Here is a 16,928-nt window from a genome sequence, read left to right as displayed (position 1 = left end):
CTTTTGAGATTGATTCTTCTCACTCAGCATAAAGCCCTGGGGATCTCTCTAAGTTGTATATATCAATAGTTTGTTCTTTTTTATTGCTGAGTAGTGTTTCAACCAACCCATTTTATTTTATATTATTTTGCATTGAAGGATTGTGGTCTCATGAACAAAAGTCTGTCTCCAAGCACAAAGCAAGCAGCAAGATCACCTGCTGCAGGTAAGTGAAGTACAACTCTGAAGATAGGCTTTATCTTCCTTCCTCTTCCAGACTCTCAAAATCCAGTTATTTCATATAATAGAAAAGGTCTTGTGTTAAAAAGGAAAACTGTTTCCTTTTTTATTCTTTATGGGAAAGACTTGTGCCTTTGATCATTAAGCAAAAGAGAACTACAAGTTGTCTTCATGCAGTTATCTAGCAACAAGCTTCCTCAACATGTAGCTGTACTAAAAGGAGGCTCTCTGGGAATGTGAGACTGTCATTGTACAGGCAGCATGTACAAGGGGAGAAAGCACAGATGCTGATGCTAGACCTGGATTAGAATCCAGATTTTATTGCTGACAGGTTTTGTGACCTCAGGAAAGGTATTAAATCTCTCTGAGCTGGAGCCTCAGGTTCCTCATCTGACAAATTAGGATAAAAACACTGACTTGATCAGGTTGTTGTGAAATGCACACAAACTATTGAGTGTAAAGCATGCAGTACAACACCTGGTGTACAATGGACACTTGATAAATGGCAGCTATTCTTGCTGTTCAGCTTCATTCAACATCTGTTGAGCACCTACTACATATCAAGCCCTACTCTAGAGGCTGGGAATACACCAAGACAGAGTCTGTCCTTAAGGTGCTCTTGAAGTGGTGGGGGGGATGAAATGTAGAGTGGGGGCTGGCCCAGAGATGCAGGCACAAGCTCAGGGCTATTATGGAAGTATGTACAGAGAGTTGTGGGAGCTCAAAAAAAGGTACTGCTGCCCTTACTTCTCACTATTGACTCCAAAAATAAGTGGGATTTTAAGTTTGGTCTTCTGATTTTATGTCAGGACTGACAATGATGAAACCATAGCTCCACTGTTGCTGCCTCATTAGACTTTATTTCAAACCAAGGCATCATGCTCACTAGTTTTACTTTCTGTGTGGTCCTTTCCCTCTCCCCTTGCCCTTTGTTGGTTGTGTGCACAGCTGGACAAATGACGGTCAGTACCTGGCTCTGGGGATGTTCAATGGGATCATCAGCATTCGGAACAAAAATGGCGAGGAGAAAGTGAAGATTGAGCGGCCAGGGGGCTCCCTCTCCCCAATATGGTCCATCTCCTGGAACCCTTCAAGGTACTCTTATAGCTGTCCTTCTTTAAGGACAAACACTATTATGAAGAAGGGTTTTCTCTCTTCTAAGGTCTCTTTGCATTCAAAGGCTTCTTACTCCACTTGACTGGTCTGTTTTGGAAGCTGTTCTATTTGTATGGAATTTTTAAGAGCCTATCTTGGGTTTTGGAATGAATCCCAGGGATTGAGCTAAATAGATGAGCTATGTAGGCCTGCCCAAGGTGTGTGTATTTGTGTTTGTGTGTGATGCGTGAGCAACACAGGAGGGCCATTCCTTATGAATTAATAGCTGAGCTTTTTTGTTGTAGCTTTATTTTTTTCTTTTCCCTTTTTCAGTTCTTCCTTCCCTGTCTGGGCAGAATATGTATCCACCTGGTAATAAATAGCTTTATCCTGAGCCTTTTTTCTGCCCTTGTCAAAAAGTAAAAATTAAGTCTACAAATGTCCCTACAGCCTAGAAGTCCACAAATAATTGACATCCACCTTCTCAAACCTTATTCACACTTTCCTTTCTATGCCCATGTGACTTTGAGGGTAGACTAATAGCTTTATATGCTCTTTGTGTAATCCTGTGTTATTATTAAACCATCAGTATCCCCCACAGAGTCCTTTGAAGGTAAAGGACTTAATTGTTTACTGGTCCAGTGTCACTGTATAGGTGGGTGTCTCCTTGATTTAGAAAGTTGTTTAATTCCATTGCCTTTCCTACACCACATTATTATGCTTCTTCCGGAATTGATTTTGTACAGCTCGGGCTGTACCATGCATGTCTAATGCCATCAAAGGCCATTAGCCTATCCCAGAGTTCCTGCTGTTTGATTTTGTGGCCACAGATGACTTTGTGGCTTCATGCTACCATTTTTAATTCATGAGAAGCAGGATGCCCGGTGTACTTGGTGGCTATACCCCTCCGGGTAGGGTTCAAGGGCTCCTTGACAGATTTTGAAATTATAGCTTTAGTGTAGTTTTAGGCAATGTGATTTTGAACAACCACTTACTGTCTACAGCCGGTGGGAGAATTTCTGGATGAACAGAGAGAACGAGGATGCCGAGGAAGTCATTGTCAACAGATATTTTCAGGAAATCCCTTCCACTCTGAAGTCAACAGTATACAGTAGTCAGGGTAGTGAGGCAGAGGAGGAAGAGCCAGAGGAAGAGGACGACAGTCCCAGGGACGACAACTTGTGAGTGTGTCCCAAGGAGCAAGAACCCTCCTTGTAAAGGGCCAGGCCCAAACAGACCTGCTGGGGCAGATGCTGGTATTAAGCTCCTTGGCCAAGGGGAGCAGTGCAGGGGCCAGGGGACTTGTGGGTGAAAGCTCTTCCAACAAAGAGGAACACACCCTTAAAACTTGTGTGGGGCTTATAAAGTGATCCTGTGAGAAACTATAGGAAATACTGAAAAGTCTAAAGGAGAAAGTTCAACTTTTCTGTAAAATACCATCCTCTGAGAAAACCACTATTAGCATTTAAGTGTATTTACTCTCAGTCTTTTAGTGTGTTCATATAATTAGCTAAATCATATCCTGCTTTTCTTTTCTTCACTTATCATCAGAGTGAATTCTTTCCAGTAACATTAGAAATCCTTTGAAAAACATGATTTTTAATGCCTGCATATGTATGCCCTTGTGTGCGTGGCCCATAATTCTTTTAATACTTCCTCTGTTACTGGGCATGTTACTTTGTCTGTTCCCACACTGTACCTTACCTTGCATTTACTAGGACACATAACAGAGAGGAAGCCCTTACCTTGCCCACAATCCTCATATCCAAATCCTTTTTTCTCTTCAATCAAGATTACCTGTAGGAGCTGGGTATATACCTGTATTCCAAGTTACTTGGGAAGTTGATGTGGGAGGATCACTTGAGCCCAAGGAGTTCAAGTCCAAAGTCCAGCAGTCCAGTTTGGGCAACACAGCAAGACCCTGTCTTTAACAACAACAACAACAACAAAATCACCTGTAGGGAAAACATGGGCTGTGTGGAGTGGGGAAAGCTCTGGGGGTTGCCAGGATATTTTGACTGGGTAATAGTGATCTAGCTTGGGACTTTCCAAACTGTGTTCTATGGTTCCCTGAGGCTCCGTGAAAGAACTCCACCCCTCGGTCATGAAAGGAGGAGGTGTGAGGCATAGCCTTCAACCCACCAATCCAGTACATAGAGTTAGAACCCAGCTCAGAGCCATATGTGGCTTCCCCAAGAGGGTTCACTGTGGGCTGGGCTCCTGGATTGTGTTTGGACTTCAATGCCCGTCACACAGTTCACCTGCAGGCCTCTTCCTATTAACATCCCTCTTGATCTTTTTCTCTTTTCTCTTAGTTATGAATTAGTGCCTATAACATTTGTCACTTTGCCACTCTTGGCTGGGTTTTACAAACAAGGCTGTACCATGTGTGGCTCTCGCCTGTAATCCTAGATTTCTGAGAGACCGTGGCAGGAGGATAGCTGCAGCTCAGGGGTTCGACACCAGCCTGAGCACAGTGAGACCCTGTCTCTAGAGACATGAAACAAACAAAAAGTACAAAACAAACAAACAAAAAGGCTCTGGGCTCAGAAAAGCTGGAATTAATAAAGAGGCAACGTTAGGTGAATTAAGAAAGACCCAGGCTGGGCACAGTGGCTCACGCCTGTAATCCTAGCACTCTGGGAGGCCGAGGCGGGTGGATTGCTCGAGGTCAGGAGTTCGAAACCAGCCTGAGCAAGAGTGAGACCCTGTCTCTACTATAAATAGAAATTAATTGGCCAACTAAAAATATACAAAAGAATTAGCTGGGCATGGTGGCGCATGCCTGTAGTCCCAGCTACTCGGGAGGCTGAGGCAGCAGGATTGCTTGAGCCCAGGAGATTGAGGTTGCTGTGAGCTAGGCTGATGCCACGGCACTCACTCTAGCCTGGGCAACAAAGCGAGACTCTGTCTCAAAAAAAAAAAAAAAAAAAAAGAAAGAAAGAAAGACCCAGCCTCAAAGGCTGGGAATGCCTTTCTCTTGAACTAGATTCCTAGGTCGCCTGCTCCCCAGCCTCAAACTTGGGAGTCTCTCCTGTATGTGAGTCCTACAGACCCAGCCCCAAAGCACTGATCCCCATAGCTTCCCAGATTCAAAGACAGTTGTTCTTCAGAGAGCCCACTACTCTTTTCTTTTAGATTCAATCAGATACCATTTCACCTGTGCGAGGACCCTACCTGCAAGAGAACCTAGTTTTAGGTGTTAATTTTCCCTCTTCATGAAGAACAAGAAAGTTTCCCTTCTGTCCATCAAAAAATCAGACATTCCATGCCTTCCCCCTGCAACTGATATGTTTCTCTACCATCTCCCCACATTTTGTAGTAAAAGAGTAGCACTCCTGGATCTACAGCCTTGCTGTTTCTTAGTGTTGCTCCCCAGGAAGTGCTGAAAGAAGGGGTTTATCTTCTTTAGCTGCAACAGTGTCCCAGGACCATAAGCTCATGGCAAGGGATTCATTGAAATAGCAGATCCCGGGAGGACTGCCTCTCTGCTTCATCTCACTGGACTGATTGATGGGTTGGGCCAAATTACAACTTTTGGCCTTATTAAAGCTGTACATTTGGCAACCTGACAGCCTGGGCAGGGTTTTCTTTTTCCTGTTGTTTGTGAAACCCTTAGGGCTATACTCATCAGCAGGCCATGACTCCTCATAACTTCTTTTGTCTTCCGTTGATTAGAGAGGAACATAATGATATCATGGCTGTAGCTGACTGGGGACAGAAACTTTCCTTCTACCAACTGAGTGGAAAACAGGTATGTAGCCCTATACAAACCCAGTTGCAGTTATTCCTGTTGTAGTATATTTTTACTTTCTGAGATTGTATTATTATTAATTGTACATTATCATTGTTCCTGCTTTTTGAGCATTTACCCTGTTACCAAGTACTATATTCAGTGTTTTGTATACTTTATCTCATTTAATTTTTGTAAAATCCTGTGAAGATGGAGCTGGAGAGGAAGATGAGGATATGATTGTAAAGGACCTGAATAGTGTGAATAAGGAGTTTGAACATCATACACTTTAAGTATTCAGGAGCCATAGATGACAAGGTCAGATTCCTGTTTCAGAAAAATTCATTGTTTCTGTGGAAGGTGGATTACAATATAGAGCAAGTGATGGTTGGATGACCTTTTAGTAGGCAAGAAATGCCAAGGATTAGAGTGAAGGTGGTGGGCACATTTACATCCTACAGCCAAGCAAGTGTGAAATACAGCCTATTCAATGGAGCCTTTCACGTTACAGCCATCCTTATTCCTCAAATATGTCATACTAGAAGGAGGGGTTTCAGATATGTATAGATCAGCTTTGGAATAATTTCTTCTACCCTGCATTATCATTGGTCTTTTTTTTTGTAGTTGAGTAAAGAAAAAATAAACATAGTTAGACGATGAAGTGTTTTCTGAGTTTCCCATGGCTCATTTCCCAAAACCCTGATTTTAATTAACAGGCATCTAGTTTCCCTGGCCCTGTCTATCCATCCACTTAATGAGTGTACATCATCATTCAACAAATATTTACTGACACTCCTACTATGTACCAGGCACTAAGTGTGGGTATTAGAGACTTCTGGCAACAACCACACTACACTGGGAGGGATTGGCATCTTGTTGCTATAGTGACCAGTGAAAAAGAGTCCAACGTGGTGGTGAGGGCCATGCAAATATCTTCCATGTATGCAGCCCCAGAACTGATGTTGTGACCCAAAGACTTTGAATGATGAGCAACCTCAGTCTGCTGAGATGGTAACCCCAATTTGGGAAAGTGAATTGTTTTCTTGGTGGGTAAGTGTCCTTTTAGCTCTGGGAATATTTAGAATTAAATATAGGATATTGAAGTAAATCAGTCTCATACTTTTATATTAAGCTTAGGAATAATTTATGTATTTTTGACATTTTAAGTGTTTAATATTTAAGAGGATCTGGCTTAATAGTAATAGCTAACACTGAGTTCTAGGCATTATATAAACTCTTTACAAGGATTTACTCTTTTAATCCTTATAACAACCCTCTGAGGTAGGTACTATTATCACCACTCTACATGTAAGAAAATTGAGGCACAGAGAGGTTCAGTAATTTGCTTAAGGGCATACAGTTTAGTCTGTGGCCAACCCTGGTTTGGAACCCAGTCAGAATGGTGCCAGAATCCATATTAGAATGTCTATAAAATTAGTCTTATGATGACCATTTAAAGATTATAATTGAGTAACTAATTTTATACTCTTGATTTTAAATGTAAAGATGTAAGAATTTTTTATTAACTTCCTAAGCAATATTGGAATGTTTAAGCAATTCATTGCATTTTTCTGCTTGGGGTCCACTGAGCATTTTGAATCTATATATTTATATCTTTATGTCTTTCACCAAATGTGGAAAAATTTTGGCCATTACTTCTTCAAAAACATTTTACCCATTCTCTCCTTTCCTTTTGGGACTCCAATTATACTTATGGTAGACTTTTTGATATTGTTCTCCAGGGCACTGAAGTCCTGTTCATTTTTCACTTTTTATCCCTCTGATCTTCAGATTGGAGGATTTCTATTGCTTAGTATTCAACTTCATTGACTCTTTTGCCATCTCTAATATTTCTATTAAGCCCATCCAGTGAATCTGTATTTAAGTTACTGCATTTTTCTATTCTAGAATTTCCATTTGGTTCTTTTTTCTTATTTGTTCATTCATCTTTTCCTTTATATGCTTAACCATAGTTAAGCAGTTATAATGGCTTTTTTAAAATTCTTATCTGATAATTATAACATCTTGGTCATCTTGGGTGAGTCTCCATTAATTGTCTTTTCTCTTGAATATGGTTCACATTTTCCTGCTTTTTGAATTTTTTTAACCATCCTTTTCTCTGGAGATGCTTTTTGAATTGTATTTTATTTTATTTTACTTTATTTTATTTTTGAGACAGAGTCTCGCTTTGTTGCCCAGGCTAGAGTGAGTGCCGTGGCATCAGCCTAGCTCACAGCAACCTCAAACTCCTGGGCTCAAGCAATCCTGCTGCCTCAGCCCCCAGAGTAGCTGGGACTACAGGCATGCGCCACCATGCCCGGCTAATTTTTTCTATATATATTAGTCGGCCAATTAATTTCTTTCTATTTTTAGTAGAGAAGGGGTCTCGCTCTTGCTCAGGCTGGTTTCGAAGTCCTGACCTCAAGCAATCTGCCCACCTCGGCCTCCCAGAGTGCTAGGATTAACAGGCATGAGCCACCGTGCCCAGCCGCTTTTTGAATTTTAGATTGTACTCTGGGCATTGAGAATGGTATCATGTCCCTCTGAGGATGTATGTGTGTGTGTGTGTGTGTGTGTGTGTGTGTGTGTGTGTGTGTGTGTGTGTGTGTGTGTGTTTAAGCAGGCAGTTTACTTTGCTGGACACAGAATTCAAACTCCATGTTTCCAATGGAGGGCAACAGCTAACATGTCTGTGCAATTCTTTAGCATTAGGCTGCTTGGTACCTGTGTTGCAGGGTATAGTTCAAGAGTTTCCAGATATCCAGCAGAGTTTATGTGCAGAACTTAGTCTCCCACTCCACATCTCTTTTCTGGGATTTCCCACATCACTTTCCAGCTAGTGTCATCCTCCAAATTCTGTACTCACCCAGCATGGTGCTAATGAGGCATGCCGTCAGGCAAAAAGCCATTTTTTTAAAAAAAAGAAGTTCATTTAATTCTGTTCCCTTCTTCCTAACATGCATGTGTCTTCAGTTTCTGCCTGATTTTGGTTGCCTCAGGTGGTAGTTACTTATACTTGGTGCAGAGTTTACAGTTGTTACCCACAGGAGGGTTGGTCCAGTAGGAACCACTGAAACATTACCAATAACTGCCAGCCTTCCACATCATGACTCATGAGTTTTTTTTTTAGTCTTCTTATTAGATTTACTAGCATTGTATAAATACTAGGGAAAGTTTTGGCTGCCAGGCATTTGAAATTCCTAAAAGGGAAAGGAAAATTGAATATATTAAATTTATAATTGCAGTTTAAATCAGTTTAGGGGAATTAACTAAGTTGTAAATGGGACTGAATATTTAAGCGATTTTATGATCTGTTCAAAACTGAATTCATTAAATAGTCAAAGTAAATTGGCTGTTCACTTTTGCTAGATTTATAAATAGGAAAATATTTGTAAATTGAACTTAAAATCTTAAGGAGAAACAAGGTTCATACAGTTATTTCTTTAATAAGTTGAATATTAGTTTAAGAATGCTAATCATAAATAGTCTTTTTATTTACAAAAGATGCCCTCATGGGCAGCAGAAAAACTCTAGTGGCAATAAGGGGGTTGGGCTTTAGTGTAGGAGACCTGAAATGAGCTCTGTAACTACAGGCAGTGAGAGAAGTGCTGTAGGAGAGGCGAGCACAGGGGCTGTGGGAACATGGAGTGAGTGGGAGTTTGGGGATGTTTCCTTGAGGAGATGATACCTGGCAGAGAAGGAGAGAAAAAGAGCACTCCCAGCTGGGGGTGGGGTAAAGAATAGCACCTGTGAGGATATGGAGGCCTGAAAGAGCATGATCCACATGGGAAACTGCAAGAAGTTCTTTTTGGCCAAGAAAAACATCTTGGTGGCCGAACTCAGGAGTTTGACCTTCATCCTAAAAGCTGAGGAGACACCATCAAGAAAGTTGAAAGGCAGTACACAGAAAATTTTTGCAAATCATATATCTGATAAGGGACTTGTATCTAGAATAAAGAACAATGCAATAATGAAACAACAAATAACCCAATTGAAAAATGAGCAAAAGATCTGAATAGACATTTCTTTGTGGCCAATAGCACATGAAATGACGTTTAACGTTTTAGCCATCAAGGAAATGCAAATCAAAACCACAGTGAGATACCACTTCACACCCACTAGAATAGAGAAATTGGAATCCTCATACACTGCTAGTGTGAATATAGCATGGTACTGTCACTTTAAAAAAGTATAGCAGTTCCACAAAAAGTTAAAAATAAATTTATATGACCCAGCAGTTCCATTTCTAGGTATATGCTCAAGGAAAATGAAAACATATATATGTCCACACAAAAACTTGTATACTTGTATGTGAATATTCATAGCAGCATTATTCATAATAGCCAGAAGTAGAAACAACCCAAATGTCCATCACTTGCTGAATGGATAAGTAAAATGTGGTATATCATGCAATGAATATATTCAGCAATGAAAAGGAAGTAAGTACTGGTACATGCCACAACATGTATGAACCAGACACAAAAGGCCACATATTATGAGTTTATTTATATGAAATGCTCAAAATATGTCCCTGATATACACTAGACTAAACAAACAAACAAAAAAATAAAAATAAAATTAAAAAAGTAAAGTTTAAAAAAATAAAAATAAATAAAAAATGAAATGCTCAGAATAGGTAAATCTATAGAGATAGAAAGTAGGCTAGTGGTTGCAGAGATGAAGCGAGGGAGGAATTGGGATAGACTACTAACAGGTATGGGGTTTCTTTTTGGGTGATGGAAGTGTTCTGGAGTTAGATGATTGCACAACTCTGTGACTACGAAAGCCACTGAATTATACACTTTAAATGGATGAATTATATAGTATGTAAATTATACCTTTAAAAAGTCATTATAAAGAGAAGTAAGATGGGCATAGTTGCAGAATAAAGGACAGTGTTTTAAACTGAATAAACTCAGCTTTGTAAAATACTTTTTAAAAAGATAGAAAAGAGAAGCCGTGGGGACCCACTGATGCACAGCAAGAGCTATGTGCAGAGGAGGGCCTATGGGGGCATGACCATCCCAGCCTCCAGGTTGCTTGAGCAGCTGAGACACACTCCTGGAGCAATTTGGTGGGACTAGGGAAGTTGCTGCTGACTCTAGGGGTCGAGGATTCAGCTGTGTGGAGGTCTGGAGGAGTAGGGTGATCCAGAGGCAGAAAGGCTCGTGTCCGTGTGGAATGACATAGGAGATAAGGCTGGCCAGCTCTCTGCTATCTTCCCACCTGTCCCCATTAGCTGAGAAAAACCCTTAATTGTTTTGAGATTATTATGGATTCAGAAATGATTTTTTCCTTGGTATGTGTTCTCTTTCCTTAGATTGGGAAGGATCGGTCACTGAATTTTGACCCCTGCTGCGTCAGCTACTTTAGTAAAGGGGAGTACATCTTGCTGGGGGGGTCAGACAAGCAAGTATCTCTTTTCACCAAGGATGGAGTTCGGCTTGGGACTGTTGGGGAGCAGAACTCCTGGGTGTGGACGTGTAAAGTGAAACCCGAATCCAACTATGTGGTAAGGAAAGGAAGTTCATTTATTGCAATGAGCATCAGCCATGCTTAGCTCGTCAGATCATTGGTGTTTGTTCCTGACAAATGGGAGGGTAGACTCTCCACAGACAGCTGGGAATTGACAACTGTCTTACTCTGCAGGTGGTAGGCTGCCAGGACGGCACGATTTCCTTCTACCAGCTTGTTTTCAGTACAGTCCATGGGCTCTACAAGAACCGGTATGCCTACAGGGATAGTATGACTGATGTCATTGTGCAGCACCTGATCACTGAGCAGAAAGGTAAGAGGCAAGTAGGGTTCCTCTGCCTGCCAGGCATTGGGAAGGGGGTAGGTTGAAAGAGCTGGCGACAGGGCACTTAAAATGACAGGAAATGTTTTACCTTGGTCTTCTGAAAACATGATAGTCATTTGGTCTTGGTTTTTTTTTTTTTTTTTTTTTTTGAGACAGAGTCTCACTTTGTTGCCCAGGCTAGAGTGAGTGCCATGGCGTCAGCCTGGCTCACAGCAACCTCAATCTCCGGGGCTCAGCGATCCTACTGCCTCAGCCTCCCGAGTAGCTGGGACTACAGGCATGCGCCACCATGCCCGGCTAATTTTTTTTGTATATATATATTTTTAGTTGGTCAATTAATTTATTTCTATTTATAGTAGAGACGGGGTCTCGCTCAGGCTGGTTTCGAACTCCTGACCTTGAGCAATCCGCCCGCCTCAGCCTCCCAAAGTGCTAGGATTACAGGCGTGAGCCACCACGCCCGGCTGGTCTTGGTTTTTATGGTGGGAGCAGGGAGGCTGTTGATCCCTTTGAGGATCTTAACAAAAGCAATAAATCCTCTCTCTCAAAAAAAAAAAAAAAAAAAAAAAAAAAAAAACTAAGGCCGGGCGGTGGCTCATGCTTGTAATCCTAGCACTCTGGGAGGCCGAGGCGGGCGGATTGCTCAAAGTCAGGAGTTCGAAACCAGCCTGAGCAAGAGCAAGACCCCCGTCTCTACTATAAATAGAAAGAAAATTAATTGGCCAACTAATATATATAGAAACAAAAAATTAGCCGGGCATGGTGGCGCATGCCTGTAGTCCCAGCTACTTGGGAGGCTGAGGCAGAAGGATTGCTTGAACCCAGGAGTTTGAGGTTGCTGTGAGCTAGGCTGCCGCCACGGCACTCACTCTAGACTCTAGCCTGGGCAACAAAGTGAGACCCTGTCTCAAGAAAGGAAAGGAAAGGGAAAGGGAAGGGAAAAGGGAAGGAAGGGAAGGGCAGGGCAGGGAAGGGAGGGGAGGGGAAGGGAAAGGGACGGGAAGGGAAGTGAGACTCTGTCTCAAAAGAAAAAAAAAAACTAAAAAAAGGCCGGGCATGGTGGCTAAAAATAGAAAGAAATTAATTGGCCAACTAAAAATATATAGAAAAAATTAGCCAGCTATGGTGGCGCATGTCTGTAGTCCCAGCTACTGAGGAGGCTGAGACAGAAGGATAGCTTAAGCCGAGGAGTTTGAGGTTGCTGTGAGCTAGGCTGACTCCACGGCACTCTAGCCCGGCAACACAGTGAAACTCTGTCTCAAAAAACACCCACAAACAAACAAACAAAAACTAAAAAAAAACACTGATTCAAAATTTTACAAATACTTTGAAGGGATACATGAACTCCCTGCGTAAGGGAAGATGACTTATGACAAGTCAGAAGCAAGGTGGTTGACTTGCATGGGTCTTTGTGGAACTTTATCTCTTCTGGTCAGAGTCACTTTGGGGTGCTTCTCTCTCAGCCCAGTCTCCAGTTGCTTCCTGGTGGGTCCTTCTGCCAGAGATAAGCAGGAGCTGTGGGTCAGCGTAGGCTCAGTCAGAAGATTCGGGGTTCCAGGCCTAGCATAGTTAGTTCAGGCTGTAACCTCAGTCTCGCCCTGTGTCTACCTAAGTAGCTGAGCTGGTTAAATAGGCTAAGAATCCGTTTATTTCAGTATATTCATATCCAGGGTATTTACATGGGGATCCAGGTTGGAGGTTGCCTTGTAGATTCAAATGGGCATCCTTTGATCCCATCTGGAAGCACCTCTGAAGATTCCAGCTCTGATAGTGGGGGTGGAGCCACTTGGGCAGCTCTCCAGTATCCCTTCTGAGACATTTTCTCTACCTGGTCTGTAGTGAGAGTGTAGAGTCAAGGGGTGGGGGAACCTGTGGCCTCAAGGTCATGTGTGGCCCTCCAGATCCCCAAGTGCAGCCCCTCTACCAAATTCAAACTTCATAGAACAAATCCCTTGATTAAAAGGATTTGTTCTATAAAATTTGGATTCAGTTAAAAGGCCACTCTCAATGATCTGTGCCATTATCTACTGTCAAGAAGGTTGGTGGGGAATGGCCAGTGGTAAAGTCAGTCACTTAGGTGGGCTCCCGATTGTCAGGAGCCATTAGTGCTGTGCGGAAGAGTTTAGATTTATATTCAACAAATGATGGTGGCACTAAGTGCTTTATTTTCCATACTCAGTTGTAAGCTTTGGACCACAAAGATTGTATTGTATATGACTTTGGAACCCAGCGCTCAGCAGAGTTGATTGTACACATTAGATATTCTGTAAAGATTTTTTTAATGAGAGTGTCTCACTTTAATTGCCAGTAGCACTAAGTAAATGATAGCTTTTAATTTCTCTGCCTTCTATGTTACTTAACAATCTCTTGCTAAAGCTGAATTTTTTTTTTCTTTGACAGTTCGGATTAAATGCAAAGAGCTTGTCAAGAAAATTGCCATCTACAAAAATCGATTAGCTATCCAACTGCCAGAGAAAATCCTCATATATGAGTTGTATTCAGATGACTCATCAGACATGCATTACCGGGTAAAGGAGAAGATTGTCAAGAAGTTCGAATGCAACCTCCTGGTGGTGTGTGCCAATCACATCATCCTCTGCCAGGTGGGCAGTAATGTGTTGGAGGGGGCAGGCTGAATTCACTCTATATTCCCTGTAACAATATGGTAACCACCTCACAGTTTTAAAACTGGTCACTGGAAAACAAGTCCCTTTCCATCACTCAGTGGCTATGTGTTGGCTTTCATTTTACTGGCATCTAGATGAATCAGACTCTATTAGAAAGCCATGGGCTATAAACTGGAGAATACTCTTTTGTATTGCAGAGCATTTTGTCATACTGGGATTATATAATTCACAAAATGAAGACGGGTTTTTTTTGATAAGCATATATACATAAAATTTATGTCAACTCAGCAATAGTCAAGGAAGTTTATTTCCTAAGAGATTTTTTTTCATAGAAAAAATTTTCTCAACTTAGATTTCTAGAAACTGCCTAGGTCAATGCCAAGAGAAGTTTGGAAAGACTTTGAGAGAAGCCTACCATTTATCTTTCTTGAAAGTAGAGGTAGATTTTGTTTTACTTAGGCCTATGGAAATGATAAAATGGAAGAAGTCCTTTAGGAATCACTATAGCATAAAATACTTTTAAAATCTCTTTAAAAGTCTATAACTTCAAGCAGTTTAGGAGTACCACAAGTTACAGGATAGGTGTGGCAAATAGGTGAACTTTTCGGTGCTGTCTCTGGCCATGACCGTCTGGATTGAGGTCTGCATTGAAGATCTCAGGCTGAATTGGGCTCCATGGGAAGGACTTGCATGAAGGTTTAACTGTGCCAACCATGGGGACTAGATGAGGTTAGATAGATACAGAATGTGCCAGTATTTTTCACCCTTCAGATCAAGGAAGACCTCCTTGGGAGGGCTGGCTGCACTTACTCTGTTGAATGTCTGTGCAGAGCTGGGTTTGTTTCCTAGGAGAAACGGCTGCAGTGCCTGTCCTTCAATGGAGTGAAGGAGCGAGAGTGGCAGATGGAGTCTCTCATTCGTTACATTAAGGTGATTGGTGGCCCTCCTGGAAGAGAAGGTCTATTAGTGGGCCTGAAGAATGGGCAGGTGAGCACTCCCTGCATGTCTCCCGTCAGCTTGAGTATCTGCACACAGATGCAGACAACCTGTCTAGTGGTGACCATGAGATGGGTTCCCTGGACAGGAAAAAGGCTTCTTCCCTCCATGGGCGCATTGGAGGGCATCACTGAATTTAGTTTTATGAGGACAGCTCTAGGCCAAAGTCACAGTGGCCCTCGGACTCATAGCATACTCACATTCTGGCAGAGTTGAACTGCAGCCTCTGGGCTGCACATAGAGTAGACTAGTGGGCTTAAGGTCATTCAATATGGGGGAGATTCTTTAGAGATGCATCTTCAGTGGCTTGCTAGAGGGGGAGGCAGAGATCATTACTTAGGTCAGATCCCTACTAGGGCAGTAAGTAGATTAACATAGTGTGTGCTAGTGTGTATCCTAGAGAATGCTGGGTCCTCAGGATGTTAGTAGATGCTATAAAAAAAAATGAACCCTTTGGTCAAATACATGTCAGAAATCTAGGTTACACAAAGTTAAACAGATCTGTGTGTGTTCTTTGCTCAAAATAAAAGTTCTAAGTGGGCTACATGGAAATTTGAATGTGAAAATATAACTGCATTAGTCTGAGAGCCAAGCTGTGTAACAGATGGCCTGTGGCTGAGGCTTGTCAGGTCTTTGCTTAGGAAGGAAGTCACAGAGCATGAGATCAGTGGAGCAACAATCAAACAGCAATACCAAAGGGGAGGGAGGGCCTGCTGCTTTCTCCCTGTCAGCTCTCACTTTCCATGTGACACTGGGAGCATGGACTTTGGGGTAAGATCAGCCTTGGGTCATGTTCTTTGGGGTCCTGGGCAGGTCACTTCACCTCTCTGGGTCAAAGTTTTACAAATGAGGATAAAACCACATGTTTCATAGGGCTGTCAAAAACAGGGATATCGAAACTGGGTGTGGTGGTGTGCACCTGTAGTCCCAGCTACTCAGGAGGCTGAGCCAGGAGGATTGCTTGAATCTATGAATTCAAGGCTGCAGTGAGCTGTGATTACACCTGTGACTAACCATTGTACTCCAGCCTAGGCAGCATAGCAAGACCCTATCTCTAAAAAATGAAATTGAAAAAAGAGAGAGAGAGAGAGAGAGACACCAGCCTGAGTGAGACCTGGTCTCTACTAAAAATAGAAAAACTAGCCAGGCGTGATGGTGTGGGTCTGTAGTCCCAGCTACCTGGGAAGCTGAGGCAGGAGGATCACTTGAGCCCAGGAGTTCGAGGTTGCAGTGAGTTATAATGATGCCACTGCACTCTAACCTGGGTGCCAGAGCAAGACTCTGTCTCAAAAAATCCCTCCCAAACCCACAAAAAACCAGGGATAGCAATAAATGATAGCTGTGATCATCATTAGCAGCATCATTCTTATTTTATACCAGATGTCTTATCTGTGTCTATAGTAGCCTTTTCCTGTGTTAGTTTGCAGCTCAGATCTTTGTTAGGATGGTATCTCCTAACCCTGCAGTTTGGGTAATGTCATTAACAAATCCTCAGTCCAAACACATGCTATAGTAAGTTTGGCCTATCTCAGGCCTGTCATTGCTTTGGTGACCTCTGATGAACCACACTTCTGGTCTCCTAAGGATAAGTCACCACCCCTTTCCCCCTTTTTCTTTTGATGAGTCCTTTTCTCTGCATAGAGCTTCTGGTGAAATTAGTAGGAGTTGTTCTTGTAGAACACATGGGATTCCAACAGCCTGGCAGTGTTCCAGGGCCTTGTTGCCATGGTGACTCACTTTCTTCTCTGAAATTTCGGCAGATACTAAAGATTTTTGTGGACAATCTCTTCGCTATCGTCCTGCTGAAGCAGGCCACAGCCGTGCGCTGCTTGGACATGAATGCCTCCCGTAACAAGCTGGCTGTGGTAGATGAAAACGACACATGCCTGGTGTATGACATCCACACCAAGGAGCTGCTTTTTCAGGTGAAGTCCCTGACAGTGCCCAAGGATGTGGTCCTTTGATTAGAAACCCTTCTCTTCCCTGCAGAGGCACCCCTTCTCTTGCCCAGGCAGGTCTCTGGGAGGAGCAGTGAGGTGTAGGAGCCAAGCATAGGTGCAGAGTCTGAGAGGCCCCAGGCCACAGCCTGCTCCTTCTCCCATGTACCCACGAGCTGCAGGGCCTGCGCCAGCCTCTGTGAACTTTGGTTTCCTTCCTGGCAAGTAACACCTTTCTTACATGTTTACTGTGAGCAATAAATGAGATAATACTAAATCTAAGTGGAGCATGTTGTGGGTTCTCAGTGAATGAATTAATGTGGTGGTGATGATGCTGCTTTTGAAGAAGTCTGTATCTCACCTGCCAGAGGCCTGGCTGTTTCTATGAGTGACCTAAGGCACAGTAAGGAAACAGGATCAGTTTTGTCACCTGAAAGAAGGAAAAGAACAGGAGGGTGGGGAAGTCTGCCCTTCTGCTTATTTCACAGGGGTGCTGTAAGAGCCAACAAAATGTGAACTGT

The 16,928-nt window shown here is 42.6% G+C and overlaps 1 protein-coding gene across 3 annotated transcripts in view; it reads left to right on the top strand.

Annotated features, from left to right (window-relative positions):
• IFT122 (intraflagellar transport 122) overlaps positions 1-16,928 on the top strand; it is an 85,622-nt gene that overhangs the window by 22,402 nt on the left and 46,292 nt on the right. For 2 of the 3 annotated variants that reach the window (XM_075996304.1, XM_075996305.1), the window contains exons 6-13: positions 139-205; positions 1,168-1,314; positions 4,993-5,068; positions 10,368-10,559; positions 10,697-10,835; positions 13,248-13,450; positions 14,324-14,461; positions 16,231-16,395. In XM_075996304.1, coding sequence (XP_075852419.1) covers positions 139-205; positions 1,168-1,314; positions 4,993-5,068; positions 10,368-10,559; positions 10,697-10,835; positions 13,248-13,450; positions 14,324-14,461; positions 16,231-16,395 — 1,127 coding nt within the window. Of the gene's footprint in view, positions 1-138; positions 206-1,167; positions 1,315-2,318; positions 2,496-4,992; positions 5,069-10,367; positions 10,560-10,696; positions 10,836-13,247; positions 13,451-14,323; positions 14,462-16,230; positions 16,396-16,928 lie in introns of all 3 variants that reach the window. The other variant, XM_075996306.1, reaches the window with a different exon arrangement.

The sequence above is a fragment of the Microcebus murinus genome, chromosome 21 (assembly GCF_040939455.1).
Source record: "Microcebus murinus isolate Inina chromosome 21, M.murinus_Inina_mat1.0, whole genome shotgun sequence".
NCBI lineage: Eukaryota > Metazoa > Chordata > Mammalia > Primates > Cheirogaleidae > Microcebus > Microcebus murinus.
The sequence above is the reverse complement of the archived record's forward strand: the minus strand, read 5'-3'. Positions and strand labels throughout refer to the sequence as shown.